This window comes from Pholis gunnellus (assembly GCF_910591455.1).
Source record: "Pholis gunnellus genome assembly, chromosome: 2".
Taxonomy (NCBI): Eukaryota; Metazoa; Chordata; class Actinopteri; order Perciformes; family Pholidae; genus Pholis; species Pholis gunnellus.
The window spans coordinates 6,121,699-6,129,270 of NC_136536.1; the positions used below are offsets into that span (position 1 = coordinate 6,121,699).

The following is a 7,572-nucleotide window of genomic DNA, read 5'->3' on the forward strand; positions in this document are numbered from 1 at the left end:
GAGAAAAAGATTGCACGCAGCACATCCTCACCTGAGGGCAAAATAGACACAGTCTCCACAGGACTCCAGTCCACACCTAAACTAAGAGCCAGGCAGAGCCGAGAAGAGGCCTCAGCATTGGAAACTCTACTGAACCCAACACTGACGAGGTAAGACAACAGTTAACAGTAAAACTCAACATACTTCTACTACTATAACTACAATACTACTACTATTACTACCACGTGATAATACCTGTCTCTAACGCTGCTACCACCACATTACCAGTAGTGGAAGAAGTATTCAGGCCATTTACCCGAGGAAACATCAAAATGTGAGGAACGGTCATGTAATCGTGAAGAAATCCAGCACCTGTCATTGAGTTTTATAGTAATTTTATTGTGTGATTGTTTAGGAATAGTTTGTGTCTTGTGCTGTTCTTTTGAATTCATTGTATTGCTGAGTTTTGTGTATTCTAAAAGGCTCATCTAAGCACAGGCGTTAAAAATGAGTTTAGGCCATAAATGCTGTAGTATGTGGCTTTGGTTCATGCTATATTCTTGTCCCTATGCTGGCTCACTGTCACTCACTTTCACAGCTTACTGGGACACTTGAACAGAACATCGTTCATGTCATTTGTGACGCCTGTGCTTTTCACACTATGACAAGTCAAATGTCTGCTGTGAAGAAAAGATTGATTTAAAAAATATCCAAGTGTCCTGCATTTAAAGTTTTACTACAGTTAAAATAAATAAATGATCCTCACACATTGATGATTTGTTTAAATATTGGCTCACATCATCAGATGTTGGTTATAATTATTTATTATTTTCATATCTATTATTCACTTTCCACCACTTCCTATTACTGGAATTACTTCTACTATTACTACCCCAACTATTATGTGCACTGCAGTTTGAGCTGCTACTGATATAGCTGTAATGTATGAAAATATTTCTGTTCCCACTAACTCCTCTACAGTTATTAAGACTATACGAGCTGACTATTCTGCCACCAATGCTAGTGTTATTGCCAAGTTTTCTCCACAGTAAATTCCAGATAATGCACCTATTTATAATTGGATAAATGGCAATAATCCCATTTCGTAAAAGAAAGAATATATTCTGACGAGCTGATTTGATGAATCAATATTTAGCATGAAGATAAAATCAAAACTGTGTGTATAAATATAACTTACATTGTTCTCACTCGCTCTCTTCTTTTACTGCCACCCTTCAACCTGCAATGTTACACACACACACATGCATGCACACAGGCTCATAAAAGACATAGCGACATTTTCCTAAACAGTCACAGAAAAGCTAAAGGCGTGTTGTTAAACACCTTTTGTCCTAAGAACAGTGAAATGCAGGGCAGCGATGAATGACCACAGCTTTTCATATCGACAAAATGCCTCTCATATCAGTTTGGCTGCTATCTTACGAGGTGTAAAACACAAACATGAGTCTACAAATAATAAACTTGTTTCCATGAGAGTACCGCTTTCATTTGAACACACACACACACACACACACACACAGACACACACACACACACACACAGACACACACACACACACACACACACACACACACACACACACACACACACACACACACACACACACACACACACACACTTGTCTGAGGGAGAATGGATAATCTAGAAGAGCAAGTTTTTGCTAAACCTATAAACTGGTAATGCCTGCAGACGAGGACATAATAGTAGAGACATGTGTCCAGATATCTAGACCTTTCTCCTTGTTCACACAGACTCAGAAGTGTTTAATGTGTGGTAATCCTGCAGTGGTATTGGTAATGTTGGCAACAGGCAGTAAAAAATATGTCATTACTGTCATCTTTGCCTCCTCTATTGTCCTGCAAACACACTTAAATCAGTTATTTATAGCTTTGTATTGTTGACAAAACTCCCAAACAGAAGTCCAGCTTTTGAGAAACGCCTAATCACACCACCTCGCTCCATGTGCCATTGTTTTGGACTGAGGAGCAGTCACCTGATCAATCGACCTGTCAGTACTTCAGCACAGTCAATGTTTAGCAAAAGGTAGCCTGTGGATAATATTCAGCAGAATGTGCTCAGTGTGAACAGAGTCTTTGGATCATTTTTGCCACATCGATGTCACTCACTTTTGTTGTGCATTTTTGATTTTTTTTTTTTAAATGTCACATATATTGTGGCTGACAGTAGGCAACGCTGATAAAAAGCATTTTCTATTAAATATTAGACATATCACTTGAGATGGAAACAGGTGTATGATTTCGTCAAACCAAACACTGGCAGCACCACTCCCAGCCCGGTGAGCTGTTCTCTTACTCATACCACGATGAATACGCTCCTGCTACTTATCCTTTATCCACATGTTCAATGTGTCCCACCCTTTATGCTCTATTCTATCAAGCTTTTATTTTGTGATTAACGTTACGATCCATCTTGGTGACCTGATTTTTCTAAAAGGCACTGGGTGTTGCACTGTGATAGTAGCAAAATGTAATCTCATGCTTTTTGGGAATTATACTGTAAAACTGACAAACACGTTCCTTTTAACTTATAGTTGGAATTTGAAAGAAGGCTTTGATCTTCCTTTCGTTATTTGCATTTAAAGGTGGAGTAGATTGCTTTCTGATATTGTTGAATGATGTTGAAAAAGGTAAGGCTGAACTCGTTTCACCTGGTTTATTCCAAACATATAGTTCATGAGAGAGTCTGAAATGAATTCTTACAGGTGCTGTTATAAAAAGCAGAATTTTTGAGTAACAATTAAACACATTAAAGGACAATGTGACTTCAGTGAATCAAGCCACCACAATGACGCAGGTTTGCAAAGCTGGAATGACAGATTCCTTATTTCTAAGTAAGTCCCAGAGAAGTAAATACCATGGAGGGAATGTCATGTTTACTTTAGGATTGCTTCTGTTTGGATATTGAACATTTGGATATGTAAGCATCAATGCAGCGGCTTTGTCAGTGTCACTGTTGAAAATGTCAGGTAGGGTGTAAATCGGCGATGACACAGATGACATTTTATGACAACAGTGCTTTCTTCTTCCAGTGTTAAACAAACATGAGCATGGGGAGTCCAGGCTGTGAACACACAGGATGCACTGAACACTCACCTCTCTACATCAGCCAACCCCACACCGACGCCAGGATGGCCTGGCCGGATGAGGCGGAGGACATCAAACCGCCACGCAGCTTGTTGGGGTTGCCTGAGCTCAGCTGGCCGGGGGTCTACCTCCCCCGCTATGACAGATTAGCTATAGAGGAGAACTCCTGGATGCTGAGGATGACAGAGACCCCGGCTCCCGTTGCCCCTCCCTCCAGGACACCAGAGCCCAGCCCAGCCAAGCCCAGCCAGCCCCAGGAGCCCCCCTCTGAGATGGAGGGTCAGGTGGGGGAGCGCTGTCTGGAGCAGGTCCAGACCATGGTGGTGGGAGAAGTGCTGAAGGATGTCGACACGGCTTGCAAACTGCTCAACATTGCCCCAGGTAGGAGAGGATGCAACTCTTTAATGTCACATTATTATTAATATACATTTGAATAGACAAACCTGCTGTAGAAAGTGTTGGCAGAAGTTGCAAGTCTATTAAAATGAACCCTTCAGACGCCATCATTTGTTTGTTTGCTCTCACATCAACATCCAGAGCTGGTGAGCACATGAGTCCCGGCCCACCTTGTGCAAACTTTTCTGTTGGTTAGACGATCATCTTCACTTCTTACTTCTTGAACTTTTTGTGCTAAATATGTGACAAACTCTGAAACAATGGAGCCTTCGGTTTCCATAGTGCAACTAAAAGCATCTTTTTGTCACCTGCCTCGTTAAACCTTTTACATTTTTATACCCCCAAATTTGTGATACAGGTTTTATGTTTAAAATATGTATTTTTAAAACCTAAAATGATATTAGTTAAGTAAAGCAACATATCTGTTTCTCCTACGAATGTCCAGCATTACGGAGTGATCAGTGCGCCGCCGCTAGCCCCCGCAGTGCAGAATCTGATTATGCAACAAAACTACTTGTCGTGGCTTGGTTTAAAATAAAAGTTTCTTATATAAAATAAGTATATTTGTTACAACTTACGTAGGCGACGTTACTTAAGTACGGAAGTTACATCACAAAACTAAAGTAAAATAAGTCAATACTTATTTGGTTTCACCTGAGACATGGACAGCGGTCTCCTGGGTGAAAGTCCTGTGTTTGTTTGACCCATCGAGCACTTTATTGCTCTTTATATTACGTGATCTGACTTCGTCAGAGGCAGCCCTGCATCTCCAATTACCTGGGTTATATTTAAATGCATTACAGTGCATTACTTTTTGTAGGTATGTATGAACAGTAATTGAAAACTTGCCTGAGATAAGTCACTAAAGCCACAGAGGAGGAATCTTACAAACTCTCTGGATACCAGAATAAAACAAAAACACGTGTCTGTTAGTGACCTACTGAATTGTTTTCATTGGTGAAAATAATGTCATAATCTAAGGTCTGAACATTTGGGGCGCTGTGTAAAAATACATGCCACGTCTCTCTGTGTTTTTTCCTCTTTAGACCCGCTGGACTGGAGCTGTGTGCACGTTCAGAAGTGGCTCCTCTGGACCGAGCACCTGTACAGGCTGCCGCAGGTCAGCACCATGTTTCAGGAGGTGAGCGGGAGAGATCTGTGCTCCATGACAGAAGCAGACTTCAGGCAACACTCCTCGCAGTTTGGAGACATCCTGTATGCTCATCTGGACATCTGGAGATCTGGTAAGAACAACGGGTAATTAACCGACATCAACTCTGCTGTTGTGCAAATTAGGAACTGCTGATTGTGAAGCAAATGCAGTGTGACCAAGAGCAAATTTAAGACTTTGCTTTAAGTATTCTGCCCGGTGTAAACTACTAAATCTTTTTTTTTCCTTTAGCTGCAGCAATGAAGGAACGTTGCCCACCAGAGGACACCAAATCTAGTAAGTTCTTGGTTAGAACTACATTTCAATTACACTAACTAAAACAATGGTTTCACTGAATAAATATATTGAGGTTAAACAAGTTGAAGTAACATCTGATCTCTGAATAACTCATATGTCAGCAGCTGATGATTCCTGGTCAGATGTGATGCGTAACTACCCTAACCAGCCCATCCATCTGTGGCAGTTCCTCCTAGAGCTGCTCCTCAAGCCTCATAACTACAGTCGCTGCATCCGCTGGATTAACAAAGAGAAAGGTAAGGTGATACAGCAATATATGGGGTTAATTTCTGCTGTAAGGTTGGCCATTTTAACACAACGGTCTATGGGGATTGACTCACTTTTGGAACCAGCCTCAAGTGGCCATTTGAGGAACTGCGGTTTTCTGCACTTCAGCGTTCCTAAAACCACAACTTGTTGTTTTAATGCTTGGGAGTCGACGGATTAAACAAACAAGAAATATTGTGTAAATTAGGGAGTTTTAGAGGTGCTGGTAGGCAGATTTTCCTACCTTTGGAAAGAGCCTGTTAGCTGTTTCCACTGTGTTTCCACTCTTTGATGCTAAGCTAAGCTAACAGTCTCCTGGCTGGAGCTTCATTTGTGGCATACAGACATAAGAGTGGTATCGATCGGCTCATCTAAGTCTTGGCAAGAAAGTAAATAAGCGTACTTCCCAAAATATTGACTCTCTTGTTCACTTAAATAAAACAAACCAAGTACATTTGTATTTCTTCTGTTCAAAGGCATTTTCAAAATAGAAGACTCGGCTCTCGTAGCCAAGCTATGGGGCATCAGGAAGAACCGCCCAGCTATGAACTATGACAAACTGAGCCGCTCTATACGCCAGTACTACAAGAAAGGCATCATTCGAAAGCCTGATGTGTCACGCAGACTGGTCTATCAGTTCGTCAACCCCGTATGATGAAGAGGATCGGCTGATCTGAAGACAACTAGCTGAGGAGGAAGATATGCTGGACATACAGTCGGAGTGACATGAACTCTGAAGCCTGTTCGTTCATTATGTTTCATTTCAATTGTAAAGACTGCCTACTGAACTATGCACTCCTGCCTATCATCACTCTGCTTGATTTTATTTGATCTTTATCACTCTTGTTTGAAATGTATTTTTTTGGTGTGATGTTTGATTTCTCAAAAAGGATCTTTCTTCTTACTATGGAAAACATTTGAAAGAAATATTAATTTACTTTTATTGTCAAAAATTAGATGAGGGGATTGATGTGGCTCTCATTTCCACAGAGTACTTGTGCAACTGGAGCCAGCAGTCGGCTAGCGTAGCTTGGCATAAAGACTGGAAACAGCTAGCCAGCTTTGTCCAAAGGTTTAAAAAAACTAAATCTATATATGAGCACCTCTAAAGCCTCTTTAAAGAGCTTCAGGGGTGTTGATAGGTGAGTTTTGATCTCTTTGGACAAAGCGAGGCTGCAGTCTTTGTGCTAAGCTAATCTAAGCTAACCAGCTGCTAGCTCCAGCTACATATCTAACATTGTGGGGTATCAACTAACTCTTGGCAAGAAAGCGAACTAGCATAATTCCCCAAAATTGTCACTATTCCTTTAAATTAAATTTTTTAAACGTGGGCACTTATTGATATTCCCATTCAAGTGTCAGTAGTCAAAAGTTGCAGAGCAATGCAAAGGTAAGTGAATATCTTTAAACCAGCCTTGATGGATAATCCTTTTTACATTTATATCTTTGGGATTGTGTTCAGGATCCAGAATAAAGAAATATATTACCAAATGCTGTCTTTTTTTCAAAGTAGAACAAATGAATAGTATAAATCACATGCCAAGTCCATACAAAAAACACACGGACACTAACTTTTTTTTTTTTCCTTCAACAAACTTGTTTCCCCTTTCAAACCAATATCGTAATATTGACACCATCACAACAAATTTGAGTCGGGTTTTTCATCACTATCATCATTATTATCTGTGATCATAATCATCTTTATGCATATTTAAATGAACTTCTTGTTACATCAAGATGAACAGGCACTACACCAGTTAGGAGATAAAAGTACATCACTAACTATGAACATACATCTTCTAGACCGCTAATATAGGGTTTCCACAACATGAGCTGCTGTCCCCTGTGTGCATAAGGAAGAGATCAACATAAAAAAGCATTTACATGTACACCTTTTTACTGCCTCAACATGGTTAGGTCTCATTTTTCAACTCAACACAGTTGTACAGTTACAATAGAATATAATCTTTAAATTACATCATCATATACAAATCTGACAGCGTGGGATAACGTCACGCTTTTATGATACACTGACAATTCCATTGCAATGAAATCCATACGATATGGTACCTATTAGTTAATATGTTTTCCATTGCTGTTATTTTAATGAATCACATTTACATGTATAACACTACATTTTGTCTTAATAGTCAATCACTTGCATTTTTTTTTTTTTTTACTTGTTTTTCTGTTACATTTACACAACTCATACACACTGGATGATGTTTTCCCCCAAAATATTAACCTGGTAATGTGGATTATGTGTTTGAACTTGTGTGTTTAATGCATGTGTATATATATATATATATATATTTGTAAGTATATATCTGTGTGTGTGTGTGTGTGTCTGTGTGTGCA

At 39.8% G+C, this 7,572-nt stretch overlaps 1 protein-coding gene across 1 annotated transcript; it reads left to right on the forward strand.

The window, feature by feature from the left end:
- Window positions 1-53: 53 nt before the first annotated feature.
- LOC306705767 (SAM pointed domain-containing Ets transcription factor-like) lies at window positions 54-6,213 on the forward strand. Its single transcript, XM_079172610.1, has 6 exons — window positions 54-149; window positions 3,050-3,485; window positions 4,547-4,744; window positions 4,903-4,947; window positions 5,070-5,204; window positions 5,691-6,213. The coding sequence occupies exons 2-6, from the start codon at window positions 3,062-3,064 to the stop codon at window positions 5,867-5,869; spliced, it is 981 nt and encodes a 326-aa protein (XP_079028736.1). The 5' UTR covers window positions 54-149; window positions 3,050-3,061; the 3' UTR covers window positions 5,870-6,213.
- The last annotated feature ends 1,359 nt before the right edge of the window (window positions 6,214-7,572 follow it).